This window comes from Sparus aurata, chromosome 8, assembly GCF_900880675.1.
Source record: "Sparus aurata chromosome 8, fSpaAur1.1, whole genome shotgun sequence".
Taxonomy (NCBI): Eukaryota; Metazoa; Chordata; class Actinopteri; order Spariformes; family Sparidae; genus Sparus; species Sparus aurata.
The window spans coordinates 21586017-21605891 of NC_044194.1; the positions used below are offsets into that span (position 1 = coordinate 21586017).

The window sequence follows — 19875 nt, forward strand, 5'->3', positions numbered from 1 at the left end:
TCGTGGGATAAAGATAGTCAAGAGACCATTTAAGCAGCATTAATAGTTAATGTATATTCAAAGCATTATGGAGTGTTGTCAAACAGAGATCTTTCTCTGCAGTGTTTACTCTGGCAGTGGAAACAGGAGGCTGTATGTGGACAAATGTTTTGTAGTGTGATCTGAGACTATGAACCTAAATGTCCTTCCCCACTTTGCACATAGTAGTGTATGACATCAGTGTCAAGTGAAAATGGTATCGTTCTATCTTTGAATGGCCCGTAGGACGAATTAAAAAACACATAACAGAGTTCCCACATTGTATAGATCGTAGTTAATTATAATGTGTACCCCGCCCCTGGGTCTTGTTGAAATTGTATGTGGGATTTCTTTCACAGCTGGAGGCCAATAGAACAATAGTTTAAAGATCGACGGAGCATCATAACATTCCATGCATCACACACATTACAGTACAGACGAAAAGCGTTCCCTCACCCGCCATCTCTGTCCCAGTCGTACACCTCCACCTTAATACTCCTGTAGGGGAAGAGAGGAGGGGCGAGGGGGCGAAGAGGAAAAACCCATTAAAAATCCAATTAGCACCAATGATTTACAGTCTCTCTGCTTAAAAAGCTGGCAACTGGTCCGTGGAAGGTTGTGGTCCTGAGTGGACGAGGGGACATTAAAAAGCAGTTTTCTGAGGGTCGTTATCAGTACACCCTGCCGCAAGTCGGGGAAATAAGGGAAGAATTCAAAAAACGATTAGAATAAAATACAATTAAGACGCACGAGCCTCCGCAATCCTTTTTTTCCCTATCTTTTTTTTCTTCTTCCAGAAAGGGGTATATTTTTGCTGAACTTTTGCACTGCAAATGAAGGCATCAACCAATCGTGCACAGACCAAACGTCACAACTTTTGGTCAGTGGCGCACCTGTTAGTTGTTTGTTCATCATCACCCTGTATTGTTTGTCACATAGACAATATGACAAAGGTGATTTGGGATGAGTAACCTCCATTTCTTCCTGCACAGACAAACTGCGTATGGGATTTATCGCTGTTCTATCCATCTGTGCTGTCTTCAAATCCACCAGACTTCCTTGATAAAAACAGTAATTTTACCTAACAGAACATGGTAGTTGCTGGTCTTCAGATGTCTCTATCAGATGTTGGTAAAACGGAAGTTATAATGTATTAATACATTTCAACCTTAATCTCCCTCTACCAGTCAGTACTGGAGTGCGACCACCACAGACCCCTGGGCCCTCTTGGAGCTCTGCATGCTGGCGCAATTTCTCTGTCGGTCCAGTGTGATATGTGGCAAGTATCATTTTAATATGACGTTACAGTATACCTGTGATACAGATTTGCGTATTGGAGCTCTCAGCAAATTCACTTCGCTGTCGGTTTGAAAAAAATGATTTGAGCCAATAAATTTGCTGGCTCATTCATTCATCATTTGTGAAAAGGCCTTGAGAGTTAAAATACGATACATTGTCAATATAGAACTACATTAAAGTACCGTTGATGTGAGGCAACCATGTTTTTACAAGTTTACAACATTGGTTTTGTGTTTTTGTAGGCACACTATTAAGAGCCAAATTGTCAAATCATGGCAAAATCGGCAACTGACACACACAAAATCTTGGTATATAAGCTAAATTGATCAATGATGAAGATTTCTGTTGATGCAGCTTGTTGTAGTGTTGCTGTCAGTCATTTCAAACATAGCTGGGACAGTACAGTGGTACTTCCATTGTGCCCAGGGGCTCTGTGGCTCAGGAGGTAGAGCTGGTCAGCCACCAATAATACCACTGGTGGTCCAATCCTCACCGCCTCCTGTCCACATGTCGTAGAGTCCTTGGGCAAGACACTGACAAATTTCTCCTGATGGTCATGTCGGCACACTGTACAGTAGCTTACTGCTATCAGTGTTTGTGTGGATAAAAGCCATTTATAAATGTAGCTGTCGACCATGTCACAGTAGTTTTTAATCAGTTTATAGAGAAACTGACGAAACTTTCAATAAGAAAAAGCAAAATCAACTTTTGCTTTTTTTCCGCTGGGTCATTCAACTGCCTCACCTGAGCCAGTTTGTTCCAGTTAAAGGCATCAGTACTTGTACTCATGGAACCGTTCAAACATAGTTACATTTGGCCTCAGGTCTGCAGAACTTTATCTGTCAGCTAACAGGTGGTAAGCTTGGTATTTGCAAGCAAAGCTGCCACGAGATATTACTAATGAGCCATATCTTACTGACTGCACACTCAGAGACTTACTGGAATAAAGTTAAATGTCAGATTATGTCAAGTCTTTTTATGTCAAATCTGCTCTGTTTTCCATTTAATCTATCAGTCTAACTGTAAACACAGTCAGTGAAATGTTTATGTGCGGTTCCCACTGTCTCTGCTGTACCTGTCATAGTCTCCGTTGCAAAGCGCCCTGACAGGAATTTTAAAAGCCTGCCACACTGGATCCAAAGTGTTCTTCACCACTTCTGTTTTATGGCAGATGGTGTACCTGCGAGACATACAAAGATGTTTACAGATGACAAAATGTATCTTCAAGTCAAACTGAAATCACCTTACCTGTTATTCCTTTTGCAGTCAGAAATAATGGCAAGGGGTTTTTTAAATGGATCATTAATAGTTCTTTGTTGTTAAAAAGGAAGAAAAAAACATCTTCGGGGAAATATCAGAAATTTTCCTCCTTGTCTCTGCAATGTGTTGGTGTAAAACTCTGGCAGCCAGACAGTTTTGTTTTGTGTTCGTAATTTACGTCCCAACTATTCATCGCAAGCAAATTTCTTTAAGAATGAATAGAAATGCCACCACACACGGGAGAGAAGCTCATATTCTGTTTTTTATATGAGCACGGAGCATTGTCGAGACAACAACAGGACCAAAAATGCATGATGACAAATAAACAGACAGAACGAACTCTGCAGATTTAGTTTTTCACGGTTTTCAGCAGGGTCCAAAATGAAAAACGTCAGAATTCAGCGAAATGTTTCTTTGCTTGTAAAGTGATATTTGATATTAATTTAAGATGACCGATATTGTTTTTGAGCAAAAAAAAAAAAAAGCAATCTAATATTACTTCAAGCAAGTTGAAATAGATATTCTGTATTTGGTGCCTCAGCAGTAAATCCAATTTTTAACTTTGGTCACACTGCAACACAAACTTTGATCCTAAGACTAACTGAAAACGACTGTCCCACATGCACAAGGGGCTGGAGATGTGTGGTGCTCTGAGTTTTACAAGCAGTCTTTTAAAATCTGATGAAAATCTGCAGAGTTGTCTTCAGAATTCTGCAGCTGCAGATTCCATTTGGACCTGCAAATAAATGAGGAGGTTGACCGGCCAGATGTGTGGTCAGTTTTGTAAAATATTTTGTTAAAAGACATGTAAACCACAATGTTACCAAGGCAGCATGCAAACAATGTTATGCTATAGATGATGTCAAACCCATTTTCACACTAATAAGTATAAATAGAGCTGTGTTGCATTCATCAACCAGTTAGCTGATAACTTCCAGGGGAATACAGAGCATAGAGTGTCAGATATCTGCTGCAAGAGTTTACATTTTCCTACATACTGACTGTTGTTACGCATCAAAATGACATTTGCTCATCCATGTGAAACATGTGGGGCAGGACGCCTCGTGACATAGTGACGACTCACAGAGCTTTATAATGAACCACTGTAGCTGCCGAGCTAACTGCTACCTCACTAGCCAGGATTTCCCTCTACTGTTCAGTTTACACCTCCCTAAGGTTTCATTCTTTTTGATAAGAAGTTACTGAACAGAGGAAATCAACCTCTCAGAGCTGTCCCTAACAAGAAATTAGTGCACACACTTAACTCAAAACTGCTCAATGGAAAATCGGGGGGTAAAAAATCTATAGTCCATTAAATGTAGGCAAAACTGGTGAGTGCCATCATGAAAACAAAGAATATAAAATGTGATGTATAGTACAGGTATGTATGCTGCTTCAGACAAACATTACAAATTAATTTCAGTTGGGCTAAAAGTTAAAACGCCTCTCTGTTATTCAGAATATAATATTAAAAGTATTTCATAAAGCATGATCTTTGGCTCAAATAACCACTTCCTGTGCTGTTTTTCTGCGGCACCTAGTCTGGCTCTTTGTAGCTGTGGTGTGCTGCTGTTATACCCCGCGGCAGAACATTTAGGCTGCATCAGTAAATACCCAGCTGCACAAAGAGAGAATGTGTGTCTTCGCTCAGACGCTGAAGTCGACTTGAATAAAAGCATCTGCGGGGCAAAAGAAACTGCGACCTCCACACACAGTTTTCACTTAACTTCATCGTATCCATCCTTTCTCCCTTTATTTTCCTCTTGTCAACCCCGTCCCATTATCTCTGCTCATCCCTCCCTCTGCTGCTGTCTCCTGTTAACGGCTCGGCGACATAAGTCACATATACAGCAATAAGAATTATGTAACCATCGCACGGGCAGTTCAGACCGTATATCCTCAGTATGGGAGCTTTTTGGAGCATAAAAGAATCACAGAGTTTATATGCATTCATCTTCACACGCTGTGTATGTGTGTTGATGTGTGCACAACTGAGGTTGATGCTTTTGTTAATTCAGCAAATTGACGTCCACAAATGCCACGGGGGAAGCTGCTATGTCAACTTACGATCCGTCTTCGTTACTGCGGTAAAAGACGAGGAAGGGATCTGATTTTCCGAAGAAGTCCTTCTTATCCAGCTTGTTGCCACAAAACTGCAGCATCACAGACTCCTGAAGAGAAGGGAGGTAACCAAAATATAGATGTTATACCACCTCAGACTTAAATAAATATAAATAAATATATATCAAATAAAAAATAAATATACCTTCCGTACAGTTTACACCTTAGACACTGCTGTTTATTGTCTGTAAATACATTGTCTGTAATAACTGACATGAACAGCTGGCAAAATTTCAACGTAAATTCTGTGCAAACATAAATGATGAAATGATAAAGAAGTTCACATCGTCAGCAGCTGAATCAGAACTTTTGGGAGCCGGTATCGAAATAAGATTTTCAACCTGATCTAAAACAGAGGCTACATGATTAAATTGAGACAATCAAACAAATTAACAGTATGTTTATAAAAAAGTGGAAGTGTTCTGGTTCAAATAATCTCCCTGTGCTCTAGTTTCATATTTATTGAGCTGTTTGAGTTGCTTCCCTAGATCCCTTTCGAAAGCACACAGACTGGATATGAGCTTCTTTCATTTATCATCTCTACAGTATGTTTAGGGAGAAAAAATGACCAAAAAGGAAAACTTGCTTTAACTTCTCAGAAGTTTCTGGCTCAATGTATATTACCAGAGAAAATAAATTGGTGTTTCTGACTCTTTTACAAAGGCTTTCCCTTCTTCATGTTTGCAATATGACATTAAGTGTTTAACCTCAGCAAAAAGAGAAACCAGTGGTCAGACTTCAGTGTTTTGCTTCACTGGAAAAATCTTTAAAGGTTGTAAAAGGACATACAACAGGTGGGAACATTAACAATAAAATGGGGCCAGAATAGCGAGGTTCTTTTTCAGAAAACGCTCCTTTTAAATCCAAAATGATTGAATTGATGTGTTGTTCCCTTTTGAAAGAAAGAGGGATACAAACACGCACAGTCACAGTCTGACTCATCACAAAGTCAAGACAACAGTGTCAAAGAGTGCACCGTGTCTTGGAGTGAAAACCAGCCCTCCTACACCGGCTGGAAACATGCACCACGAACAAAAGTGGAGTCAACACAAACAAAAAGTTACTACAAATCTTAAATGGTGAACAAAACATGTCAAATTAAGCACTGCATCTATTCTATGATAGTGCTTGATGCCTTTTCTGGATGCTGCAGCAGCTCGCTGGTATTTTTAGACTTTAAGAAAATACACTCATTTGTCTAATTTGAGTCACATTTCTGGTGTTATAGCAACACTACTGTCTGACAAACAAAGCCTTTGGTGCTTTCTTAAAGCAATGAAGTATCAGAGCTGAAATGCACTGAAGGAAGGTATTAAGAGAGATGTGAAATACAGAGACGTTGGGACTCAGAACTCAAACAGAATGTGACTATTCACTAATCCTTTGTGACATAAACTCAACTGGAAACAGTACAAAGACAATATATTTATGTTCTTCCACTGTTTCTGTGTGACTTGAGTTTGGATAAAACTTTTTAGTAATTATAGCATTTTAATGACATTTGTGGTAAAATCTCTGTATTGTCAAAAAATGACACCAAGCAATTCATGGAGTTTTATATCAAACTGTGTAGAGCACCAGATGGGTCACACTTGTCAGATATTAAAACAAAAAAAGTAATTCAAGCTAATCAGAGGAAATTATCTGAAAAGTCTTAAAGTCAAACTTCAAGTGAATCAACAGCTGGACCAAACACACTCTTACCCTGCAGTTGCTCAGCTCTTCTGCTCTCACTATGATGGTGCCACATTTCTTCCCCGGGATCCCACTAGAAGAAAAAAATAGAGAGACAAAATAAAAGTTTAATATTTTAATGATATATCATATTCAAGCATCCTGAAGTCTCAATCAATTTGAGTTCCTGACAGGCAGGACAATGGTTTGAAACCACAGGGTTGCAGTGACAATGTGTCTGGGTGGTTTAGGAAAGGTCGGAGTGATGTAGAGAAAATGGCATTATAGCTTTTTTTCAACTTTTTCCCCATCAGTTTTTTATATTGTTGTCTTTTCATTGCCTTCTGCAAACAAAACCTGTTCATGAAATCTAACCCTGAGTGCTGATACATAGTGCTTCAGCTTTCTGTTTCATACTAAGAGAAGGAAACTGCCCGTCTTCAATGCAAATAATACATACAAGCTAATGTATACACGGTATAGATCAGAACGAGCAGCTGCAGCCCAGGAGATAGGGATTGTCGTCCAGTAATTGGAAGGTCACTGGTTCATTTCTCCCGGCTGCATGTTGAAGTGTCCTTGTGCAAGATACTGCAACCCAAATTGTTCCTGGTGAGCAGGTCGGCAGCCTCTGCCATCACCTCGAGAATGTGACGAGCATTGCAAAGCGCTTTGAGCGAACTGGAAGTCTATTTACCATTTCATTAGATTGATCCTACTGTACATACTCCATTGGGATAGTTTTAATATTCTGCACGTCATATCCTTCATTCAGTTGCGTATACAGTATATTTATGTGCACTTTACAACCGTATATATCTAAATCTATAGTGACAAAGCGCCTTTGTTTCTTGTTTATTTTTCTTCATGAAGCATTTATCCACCACACAAAACAGTTTCAAGCAAAGCAAACTATTTATAACCTCATTTACACCTAGTTTTAAAATACAATCTATATTCGGACAAGTTTTTCAGTTAAAGTGAAACTCTCACCAAAATGCAACCTAGGCTTTTTTTGTGAATGTATATGAGTCAAAACTTCAAGCATAATTACTTTGAAAGAGGCACTTTTAAGATTTGCCGTATTTTAGTTTTCGGGTCAAACTCATTTTAAATGGGAGTGCTAGAGGCAAATTAGCGATAGCATCAAAATAATTCTTAAAACACTAAGAAGGCTTGACACAACATGAAACTTTGCTCGTAGTATCACAAGGGCCTCTACGCATGAACACGAGCATTGAGAACATTGTGTACACAGAGTTTACTAAAACAACTCACCTTAGCAGTAGCTTATTCTGCTAGCCGCCGTCATGGCCATAGACATAATATACGTAGACGCCTCATGGCGTGCTCGAACGTTATCCCACGTCACCGCCATCTTGGTTGGGTCTCCTCACTCTAGGCTAGCACCAGAGTCATTGGAATCAACGGAGAGCGAGCAACTATGCCCGTATTTTGTGCAGTTTACGGTTGCAATAACTGGCGCAGTATTGTTACCAGATCGCGTGGGATTACCTTTCACAAGCAAGATTTTTAATTTGTTTTAATAATTTTTGTGACAGCGCCCTGTATCATAACTAAATCTCTGCCGTTTGTGACCGCGTGAAAATCCGGTAAAAATTCGGGGAGTTATGATTATTGTAGTTGGGGATACACCTTCCTCAGTAGAAATAAATGCATGGGGGGTGCATTGGGGACCCATCCAAGATGGCGGCCATGCTGATACGTCAGCTCCAATAGGCAGCGTCAGTCTATGAGGCATCTACGTATAATATGTCTATGGTCATGGCAGCCGAGAAGTATCGATCTCAGAATGCGACTTAACCTGGAGGACAGTTAAGGTGGAACGCTGTCTTTCAGCAACAGTTATCCACGCGATATCTCACGTGACTTTTCCGGCTTTTTATTTTAGTATTGTTTCTTATATGAGGCTCCTTTTTCAACTTCAAGGTCAAAATTGTTTTTTTCACTAATGACAAAAGAACGAATTATCCGGGCATTTATATGGAACTAAGCTTTAGGAGCAGTCCACCTTAACTCACCTCCATGTTACGCTGCATTCGGAAAATGACACTTCTCACTGGCAGGACGGCGGCTAGCGGAACGAGCATCTTCTAACGTGAGTTGTCCAAAAACTTTCTTTTTAGTAATCTCTCTGTACACAATGTTCTCAATGCTCGTGTTCATGTGTAGAGACCCTGGTGATACTACGAGCAAAGTTTCATGTTGTCTCGCGCCTTCTTAGTGTTTTAAAAATAGCGATTTTGATGCTATCGCTAATTTGCCCCTTGTACTCCCATTTATAATGAGTTTGACCTGAAAACGAAAGTACGGTAAATCTTATAAGTGCCTCTTTTGTCGTAATTATGCTTTTACGCGAAAGGTTTGACTCGTACATTTTACAAAAAAAGCCTAGGTTGCGTTTTGGTGAGAGTCTCACTTTAAGGAAAAGCGTACATTTACGTAGATGAATACACATCAGGATCAGAATGTTATAGGACCTGCCTGACAACAGCTAGGCATTAGTGCAATCTGTACAACCTGTCGACTTCCATCCACGACACTGATACAAATAGTTGTTTTTGGCCGACATATGATTTAGGATGATGTTCGAATTTAGAAAGCAAGCAAGTGAGAAGCACACCTGTAATGACTGACTAAACATCTATTCTGTGCCATGAAAGCACCAGCGTAAGTGTGCGAAAAAAATAACAGCAATACAGGGAAACTAACGTAACTGCAACTGATGACCTGCTGTTAACATGGCATCTAATTTATACAGTCACAGACTAGTTTGAAACGCACCAGGAAAAACTGACACAACATTTTTTGAACGAAGAAAGGAATACATTTCCTCAATTTACAAGAAGGGACAAATGATCGAGAACTGGTTTCTGACAGTGGTTTCCAGCAACTTGACAACTTTCAAAAGGGTGATGATATTTTAAGGGAGTCTGGCGCTGATCTGCCACGTCTTTAAATTTCTCAGGTTTTGCGGACAGAGATCTGATCTCAATGAAGAGAACCAGAACACATTCAGAATGCCAGTTGTGAATGCAGAGGCAAGACTTGATACGTCCGGATAACGTATCAGGAAGTCAGTTTCCGCGAGAGCTGCAGAGTACTCTGTGGTTGAAATCTCTCAGCTGAGACGCCCGCAGACCTAGAATCAAATGTCTCTCCCTCTCTGTCTCTCTCACATTTGTTGCCTCACTGTCTTAATAGATATTAATTAAAGCTGAATGAATACCTTCAAAAAAAAAAAGAACATCAAAGTAATGTAACCATATCCAGTGACATTTCAGCGGTAATGTTTGTTTACATCCCGAGCTGACGAAGCGTAACGTTCAGCCAATAAAGCCGAGGGAGACTGACCACTAAAAATAGACCAAATGAATGCCACAGACCTCGGGCCTGATTCGCCACGAGGAAGAGAGGAGAAGAGAGGAGGAGAGAAGAGAAGAGAAGAGAAGAGAGGAGATGAGGAGACGTAATTTCATTTGGCTAAGTACCATCCAGTAATGACAGAGAGAGCTCATGATAACACATGTGGACAACCTGATGGCGAATTGAAGCGAGGCTTTGATAACCCCCCCGTCCGCCCCCATCACCTGAGACACACTGCTGTCCTTTGATGCACAGGAACAAGAACTCTGTGAAATTAATTCACTGTATGAGCAAAGAGATTGCTCAGTAAGGGGGCGGATGGAAAACTGGCAGAGAGAGAGAGGGGGGGGGGGACAGAGATATGGATAGAGTCACAAAGGCAAAGAGAGGAAAAAGAGTCACTAGAAAGATGGAGGAGTGGATGAGAGGCTGCAGAGTGCAGGGACGGCCAGGCTGAAAACATCAGTACATGGTTCCCACTGAAATGGGTTTTTAGGCTGCAATGCTCTTTGGAGCTCATAATCGAAATCTTATTTTTTTGTAATAAAGCTGATATATTTCACAGTGCAGATTGAGAAGGGAGCAAACACAGCACGATACTCTAAATCGTATTCTTTATCTCGATCAGGATTTGCATCTGTGAGTGTCTTTACAGTACTTTCTTCATTTTTATTTTTTTTTTGTTTGGCTGTTATTGTGGCAGTGTGCACAGCCTGCCAAATTTTAAATGATAACCTGTCTGACTTTGTGTACTGTATTGCCATTCATAGTTAATTTTTCAGTTTTTTCAGCATATGCCACTGTCCTACTTGCCTACGCCTAATGAGGCAATGAATTTTGGGCCAACCCAGTACAGGCGGTCGCCTCCTCGATGGATAGATCGTATTCAAGGCCAGTCGTCATCTGTCAGACCCAGGAGGCCGGTCACACGTCAAGTCTCTATGGCTATGTTCACACAGCAGGCACATCTGACGTGTCTCCCATATCAGAGCTGAAAGAAAGCGTGTTGGCACTTTTATTTGCAACTCATCAGATCAGATCTTCGGGTCCAGAACAAGCCCCCAGGAGGAGCGCCAGGCTTTGAAGCCAGTTTTTCGTAGTAGCCAAAGTGTGTAATTAGATTGTCCCGTGATGCAAAAACACTTTTTTCCCATAAGCTTACATTGTTAAAGGAATATCCCTAAAATGGTGGATACTAGTCTGTTCTAGTCCTACTCCTCGGACCTAATTGTTTTCAAATGCTCTCACACGGAAGACGTGCTGTAATATGATAATGTTAGTGGTGTCATCGTCTGCTTTACCTGCTCTTTTGTGATCGGATCGACCTGGTGTGCACTTTTTTTTTGACTGATTCTCTCTCACTCCCTTCTGTGTAAGGATCATGAAAGGCAACGTTGGGATACATTTGGCAAGTCTTTCATTCAAACATGTGCCAAAAAAAAAAAAAGCTAAACTTCACACATGTCTCACAATGGTTAGAAATCCACTAAAAGAATCCTACATTTGCAGCTGGAAAACATCCTGACACGCTTTATATTCGTCAGTCAAAGGCAGCAGCTTAGGATTGTTAAAGACAGATTTTCGTGACACAGAATGGTTTGCGAAGTGTTTTGTTTGTCTCTGAAGTTAATTTGCATCACAAACAAAGTAAGTGTGTTTTGATTGTTTGGAGCGCGCTGTCATCTCAGTCATCTCAATCGTCTTTGCTGCTCTTTATTTTTGGGATCCGCCTCCAGTCCACTGAGCAGGAGTGTGATGCTTTTGACTTAAGATGGGCCTTTTTCTTCTGTTTCACTTGGAGGCAGTTGAGTGAGTACAAACACAAACTCATAAATGCAGACAAGGATCCCAGAATAATAAAGAATGTCTAAAAATATCCTCACAAATCTAAAAACAAAAAACAAAAAAAGGAAATAAAAATAAAACATGCAGGTACAGTATGCGCCAAACACACACACACACGCAGAACAGATCTCAGTGAATGACTGTGGGCAGATTACATAACTCAGCGGCAGCAACACATTCTTACATCATATTTCTTGTGTGTCATTCTTCAATGGGCCCATTCAGCTGCAACCACCCGTTGATTCCTCCACACACATACACAAACACACACACACTTGCTGTGTCTCAATTCAGGGTCTGCATCCTTCGAAGGACCTGACCTATGAGGTCCTCGAAGGCGAGTCCTTCGGAGAGACCTTGTTAATGGCGCCAACCGTTGTTGAATGGGACGGTCTAGCCTTTGGAGCAATTCCTGGTTGTTCACCAGATGTTTTACCCTTACGTCGCGATTTCTGCCGCCAAGGCCTGTGAAAGTGACGATCTACGCAACGCGATGTCGGCATTTTCTCTCTTTCTCTCTTCTTTTTCAGGCGCGCAAAGAATCTTGGGATATGTGAGGCCACGAAGCATAGTAGCAGCGCATCCTCCAAAAAGAGGGAAAAGAAGGCCACATTTGTGCGCTGCATTTGGAGGAGCCTTCGAATTGGGACAGCCTTCGTGCGGCGTTGTGACGTAATTGGCCTTCAATGCTCCTCCGTGGGATTCAGACCCTGAATTGAGACACAGCAAATATGTGGCTGAGGTGAGGGTCAGACTGCTGATGGCTCGTTGGCTCAGGAGGACAAAACAAAAGCAACAAAAACGTCTCTACTGTTGAGAAGAGAAGATGCTGCAGTTCTGCGGTGAGTGTGCGTGTGTGAGTGTGTGCGTGTGTGTGTGTGTGTTGGAGGGTAGCTACAGTGCAGCTGAGAGAATATAGGACACTTCAGCCCAGTTTATGAATGTGGTAAAACAGAGAACTGTCCTATGAGGCGTCCATGATGGATTTAAGAGTAAATGTCTTCCGACAGTTTGGATATCTGTAGATCAAGTTTGCTAAGAGAGAGAGAATTACCCTTTAGATTTATGGGCTCATTGTTGTTCTGATACAGTGATTTCAGCACAGTCTGTGGTGGAGGAAATGTTCAGATCCTTTATTGACAGTGGCACTAGACAACTTTTGTGCTTTAACTAATCATTCTGAAGTAAATACTGACTGCACAGTTTGATGACTGTGGAAAAAAGTGACACCAACCACTTATAAGGTGGTTCACTATACGCCTCGCTTTCACTGTGCTCCTCAGTTTTCAGCCCAATCACCAGAATAAATGTCAGCCGAGTATATTTCTGCAAAACCACAAATACGTTAAATACTTCTTGTTTCTTTATGTTGCTACTTTGTTTGTTTTGGTTCTACTTGTTATTACATTAATACAGTCACTTGGTTAGGGCTAGGAGATCATCGTGTTATGGCTTAAAATACCTGTATTTGTCGCCACAGAAACAGCTGGAAATGCCCCCAGGTTTCCTTGAAAAAAAAAGCTCGATTTTGTTGCCACAACAACAGCTAGAGATGATCCGCCTTCCCATGATAAAAAAAATGTGTAGAGACCCTGGTGATACTACGAGTAAAGTTTCATGTTGTGTCGAGCCTTCTTAGTGTTTTACAAATAGCGATTTTGATGCTAGCGTCAGAGTGCCCCTGCACCCCATTGAAAATTAGCTTGCCCGAAAATGAAACTACAGTAAATCTTAAAAGTGCCTCTTTTGTCGTATTTATGCATTTACACAAAGGTCTGACTCGTATTCATTCACAAAAAAAGCCTTGGTTGCCTTTTGGCGAGAGTTCCACTTTAACGGTGGAATAACTAGACGATAACTGTGGAAGCTGTACACTGCAAAAGAAAACGAACCCCGCTGATGGAGGTAAAGCAACGGGCGTTCACTCGTTGGAAGCTGAATCCATTAGTCTATATATAAGTCTGTAATATATGATCTGTAAGTGTGCAACATCAAACCTTTTGTTGACAACATTTGCATTTCCGTCGGTAACACACTTCTTTGTCTCTCCAGCGGGGTTTATGACTCGGTTCGTTTTGCTATCATTATTAGATAGTTGATGTTGAAGAGCTAGGAAACTTGAAAGGAGTGCGAGCGGGAGATTTCCTGTGCACTATGGGATTTTTTCAAACAGAAACTAAGCACACAGAGAGCAGAGAGTGTGAAATCTTCCATGAACTGGTTAGTGGTTTAATCACTGTTTTGCTTTACTAGTCAGTGATGGAGGGCAGGAATCAGACATCTATTCATGTGAGAATGTCCCTGATTATTTCTTCAGGCTTCGGTTGAGGCTTCAGTTCAGCTTAGGCTTCTTCAGACAACGAGCTGAGAAGTCGCCGCTGACATCCTCCCGTCGGGTGAACTGTCCCTTTTCACTACGCGCTGTTTACCATCCCAACATGTTTACAGACTGTCATTAGGCCTGCTGCTGTTTAACTATTCATCTCATTTGGCTGATGGAGACAGTGTACGCTTTCATCAGCATCTTGGCTCATTTTCATGCCCCTGCCTCGCTTTCCCCTCAAAGACAAACAGTGGCAAGTGATCTTAAAACAACATGCTGATTTTTCCATTCATGTCACTGAATGGCCCCGAATCTGAAATCAAAACAAGATCCCAAGCAGCTTTTTGTGGCACCTAATGACTGTGTCTCTCTGATTAGAGCAATGCGGTACGGGTCGCTTGTCCCTTCGCTTTCAGTTATGAGCGTCTAATTAAAGTAGAAGTAGGTGTGTTTGTTTGTTTGCTGGTGTGTGTGTGTGTGTGTGTGCAACGTGTGCTACTTACATCAAAGGCTTTTCCAAGCGGCTTCCCAGGGAGCCGACGATCTCACCTAGCGTACAGAACGCCTGGCCCAGGAAGTCCTGTAAAAAACACACAAGAAAACACATGGGGTGGAAAATAGAGACACATTTGCAGGAGGAGGAGCCGAGGAACAAGTTGCACAGTGAATCTTTTATCAAGATGTTTTATGCTATTTCTTTATTTTGCCGTTCACTGTTTCAAATGCAGCATTTTACTCCACGCTGAAGCAGAAACAGTGAAGATACAGTTAAAAAAGAAGTGTTTATAATGTTTTTCAGGTTTAGTGAATCTAGTTTAATCAACACTGTTTTTTCCCCAGTATTATGTTTAATTTTCAAAAATGACAAAGATTATTCATTTACTGGTTGTTAAATGTGATGATTTGAGTCATTTCTTTGTAATAACCGATGGTGAGCAGATTCTGGTCCGTTGCTCGGATAAAACGATCATCAACGTCACTCATCTTGGACTCTGAGATATCATAAATAGGCATTTTTTTATATCTTAAAATTCTATGAATGAAATGATTTATTGATAAGCCGAGCAGCTGAACCTACATTGGAAATAATCATTTTCGTCATACTATCATGACGCCAGCTGTGGGATTATCTTCCGTCTGACTGAACAAACAGCGATCATACAGATCAGCAGGGACATGGAGAGTAAGCTGTTCAATTAAAAAATAACAAGCCAAACAGTTTTTCTGCATTCATGCCCATAATGTGAGCTCCGCAGAGGCACACACAACATAAACAAAGCAGGACTGGAGATGCAGCCTCGTGGACTGTAAAGTTTTTCACTTCCTCGGCTTATTTTGATGTTTGCTATCATTAAAAATCTGATCTTTTAAACTGAATGTCTTCCTTTGTCTTTCCTGAGCCTAGTATGCAGCAGAGCCTGTGTCCCTGTTGATCACTGTAGGGTGACCAGAGGAGAGGATTCAATTTGGGGAGGAGGAGCCAGCAAGAAGAGCAAAGCAGAAAAGAGGACAGGGGGGTTTAAAAAGTCTGTTTACAATGGGCCAGGGATGATTGTTCATGCACTGATACTGAGGCCTCCCCTGCCAGACTGTGTTTGCATGTGTGCGTGGGTAAGTGTGCGTGCGCTTGTGCATGCGTGTGTGTGTGTGTGTGTAAAAGTGCTTGACAGATGAGCCGTGTTGAGTCCGGCGGGCAGAAAGCTGCTCCAAAGATCTTTGCCGGTGCTGAGCAAATTTCTCCCCCAGCCGTGATCTCGAAACAAAAAGAGATGACAAAAAAAAAAACGCTCTGGCCTTTCCATAAGAAGTGCGCTGCTAGCTACCAGCCCCGGACACAGCGCCTGCTCCGCCTCAGAGATCTGAGGCCACAGGCCGAGGTGCCTCTGATTAACTGGCTCAGTGGTGGCAAGAAAAGAAAAAAAGGTTTGGAGGGTATCTCCAAGTAAAACATATCACAGCTGATTTTCACCAGTCCTACATCTGATCTTCAAGTCTGGCTGCTCATTTGGCCTCAAATATACAGACCATGTCTATGTCTCTGTCGTTAGAGTTAACTGTTGAAGTGCTTCAGTGAGTTGAAGAAAAATCTGCATTTTCTGGGTCTGATCCTCATACTTCTGTCAATTAATTCAGGAAATAATTCATATGGTTAAGGTGGCCTGTTGTTATAGGTGGATATTCTAACTGTATTTTTACCTTCACCAAGCGGGGTCAGCATTTGCTTCATCAGCTTGTTGGTTGGTTTGTCGGCAGGATTACACAAAAACTACTCAACAGATTTCCATGAAACTTAAGTGGAGGATGCGTCTCAGACCTGAATAGACCCCACTAATGTCTGGTGTGGATCGGGATAAAGGGACAGACTATCTGGCTTTCTTTAACATAGCAAGATTTCAACATTTTTGTTATGTTCTCAGGGAATAATGCATGGACTTTGAAGACAACATCACACCAGATGTTGGGTTTGATTCAGGTCTGAATAAAAAATCTGGAGCCAACGGGTTTAAATTTGTTTTATTTAATATTGGATAAGGCCTTGGCAGAGCTATACGTTCTACGGTGCCAATGTACAACTCCTTTTGGTATGTTTATTTCTGTGGGCAGGTTGATGTATTTCGGTTACATACAAACACACACCTGATCTTCATAAAAATGCACAACAAAACTCACTAGAAATACGTAAAAGAATGCAAAAAGTATTTATCAGAAATCCTCTCAAACAAGACTCTGAGTCTGACCAACAGTTAACACATAAATCTCTTGGAAATCACTGTAGCTGTTGAGGCAACCTGTCAAACACTTAGTCATGATAGACAAAAGGATGAGTATGAGACCAATTTCGATAAATAGCAGACTTGGAACTCTCTAAAAATGAAGCAGTTGGTGTTACTAAGCCTCATTACAGAATCCAGCATGAGCAGTGAATAGTTCAAACTTGAACTTCTTCAGCCCGATTCTTTGAAGAGGTTGCTTAAACTACTCAGGATTTCATAAGGAAAGAAGCTAACGGGTAGAGAAAAGCCTGACAAAATGAAATTTGGAGAGCATCATGTCACAATGCCTAAGATTTATTTTCGTGCCCCTCCAAGGGTTCCTTAACTCTAGGCTGGAAATCACTGTCCACTCTTCGCTGGTGCAGTCAGACAAGTCTTTTTTTTCCCCTTTTGTCCGATGTCACAAAAGGCTTTTCTAACAATAGTACGTTTAATAAGGGGAATACACACTTTGCAGTAAAATCCTGACTGCTTTCAAATAGTCGTGAGGGAACACGCTGCCAGTTAACTTAATTACTGCCTGCGAACAAAGAAGCTTCTTTCACTGCCTGGATTAATTTGCTAATCATCAAGTTTAAAGTAAAGACTTTGAAATGAGATTGCTATTTGCAAGAAGGCTATTGATGTGTTTTAGCACCGAGAGAACAGGAGTGGAGAACAGAATTGTGTACAGCGCCGTGACAAGTGTCTGTCAGAATGAAAAAGCATCATCCGCCTCATCAACGAGGAAACGAGGATACTCTTAATTAGATTTTCCTGAATGCTCTGTCTCTGCACATCATCCCCTACAGCCATATCTGCGCAAGGTATGCAAACCATATGGCGTAGGAAAAACATCTGCTGTGATGAGAGGGAGGAGGCCTCCTCCGATGCTGCCACTGAAGCTGCCAAGACAGATACTGTACTTGTGTGCATTTTTTCCCTTTTCTTCTAATTTCTGTTATTTAAAGCCATGCGACGGGGGATGGACTGTGCCTGGACAATAAAGCCATCACTGTGTGCCAGATCTCTAATCCCACACATCCCCAGCTACGACAGGACGCATCCAAGCGTCCTCAGCTTTCATGCTGAGAGTGAGTCGCCACACTCACATTGCTCAGCGCTCTCAGTAAAAGCCCGGAGGCACACCAGGGTTGGGGCTGAGGAAAAGAACTCCGCCTGCAGTTGGCAATGAGGCTGAAGCTGGTTAATAGGAACGAGGACTGGGGGTGGAGATGGAGCCCGGGCTTATAGACAGAACTGGAGCAGGGTGCTGCTGGAGCTTCTGCTTGAACTGAAAGTGATGGATGGGGCTGTAGGGCAGTGCAATCTGACATCACAGGTCTGTAGAACTGGACCAGGAAAAGCAGAAATGAATGAATTGTGTTCGGGAGTAACGTCAACCTGCACTCCATCATCAGCAGTGGCAGGAGGCACGCAGGATGTTGGCAAAAACTGAGCTCTCACGAGAAGGAGTGTCAAAGCTGATATGATCTCATCTCTTTACTAAAGCCCGTCAGTCGACACTTGTCTCGGATTTACAAAGGCCCGCCAGATTGTTTCATGATCTTTCCCATCATCTATTTGATCATTCTGATGAGCTGTCCCTCTCTTTCTCTCTTGAAATCTGTTTATATTCCATTTTTTTTCCCATGTTGCATTCATGAGGCACCTGGTTAAACCAGCCAACCAACATATCTGTACACTGGAGATGAACTGGGTTGATTAATTAATCAACAGGCTATTAACAACAACATCACAATAGAACTCATATCTAGGTATGGCAACATAGGAATTAATTAGGCAACCTTACAAATTAAAAAGAAGTCGGAGGAGTGGGTCTCTCACCCTCCCTGGAGTGTTATTATGCTAGATTATGCTATATCGCTTACCCAGTCACATATCGGTATTACCGCATAATGCTGCCCGATGTGTGGCGCTGTACACAAGACACATCTTCAAGCCTTAGTTTTTTTAAAATAATTTTTATCAAAATCGTTCCCAAAAAGATCTGACATTTTAAGAAACTGCACAATATTTAATAATAATTCAACAATGAAAGTTGTCCCTGTATACATTCTTTGAAATTTCACAGTTGAATTTGAGTAGAATTACAAATCCCATTGCATTAAACATTTAAAGTCCACAATTTGAATTAACCAGTCGCTGTACAACACGTGCCTGTTGAGAGCCGCTGCAGCACAGATTCTTTAAGTACGAAGCAGAAAGGTTATTTAAAGTAAAGGTCACTTTACTGTCTATTGGGTCAACACGGTAACAAGGTAACCTAAATGTTCTTATCCTTCACATTTAAATTGGATGATACATATCAGTTAAATCTTGGTTGATCTACCTATGAAAAAGATGATTATCCTTTATTTTACATGTGAATTCTTTTTTTATATGTATGACAGAAAAATCTAATAACTGTAAAATATTTTTCTTTAAAGCTCCTTAAAATGCTCAATATCATATTATTTAAAGATATACACCTGTTTTTTTTTAAATAGGAGATCAGAGGAGGCACTTAACGAAATATAAATATTTAGAACATAAACAAAGCAAAAATATCACAAAAATAATGCAATTAAATCTTGTTCACACATGCAGCTCCTATTCTGACACTGGTTTCCCTGCAAACACGTCTTAGTTACTGTACACTGTGTGTGATTCATAGCCTTAGGCTTTATACCTTATTGTCTTGTCAACAAAGACGAAAAGAAAGCAGGTCAGAAACATTTCTCAGGTGTGCAAAAAGTCTCTGAATGTCTTTGATATGGGTCACAAAAATCCTCAGTCTCTTCGTTAAATGCCGACACGATTGTTTTGTCCCCGTTACCTCTGACATTCCAATTCAAATCAGGCTGCTATTGTACTGAGAGGGCAAACATTTGGCTGCATGATATTTCCATGAATGCACGACTGATTGTTAAACAGCTGAGGTGAAGGAGGCACTCACGTGTTTGGAGAGGTTGTCGCTCTTGGAGTCTAAATCATACCTGCGGAGGAGAGAGGAGATGACACATCAGAGTGGGGGCCGTGATAGGCTGCGAGCACCTCTGTGGCTGAAGAGGCTGCCAGAAAACAAATTAGCCGACGATGACAAAAGCCTCTCTCCGGCGTTAATGCAAGACACTTCGACGCTAATCACTGCAAAAAAAGCTGTTCGGGTTTAAAGTAGGCTTATGATTACAG

At 41.2% G+C, this 19875-nt stretch overlaps 1 protein-coding gene across 1 annotated transcript in view; it reads right to left on the reverse strand.

The window, feature by feature from the left end:
- Window positions 1-19875, reverse strand: part of LOC115587100 (copine-8-like) — a 77315-nt gene that overhangs the window by 23432 nt on the left and 34008 nt on the right. Inside the window, exons 5-10 of the mRNA XM_030426727.1 lie at window positions 19640-19679; window positions 14431-14507; window positions 6403-6466; window positions 4645-4748; window positions 2393-2497; window positions 475-516 (exon numbers count right to left, since the gene is read on the reverse strand). Of these exons, the coding sequence (XP_030282587.1) occupies window positions 475-516; window positions 2393-2497; window positions 4645-4748; window positions 6403-6466; window positions 14431-14507; window positions 19640-19679 (432 nt within the window). The remainder of the gene's footprint in view (window positions 1-474; window positions 517-2392; window positions 2498-4644; window positions 4749-6402; window positions 6467-14430; window positions 14508-19639; window positions 19680-19875) is intronic.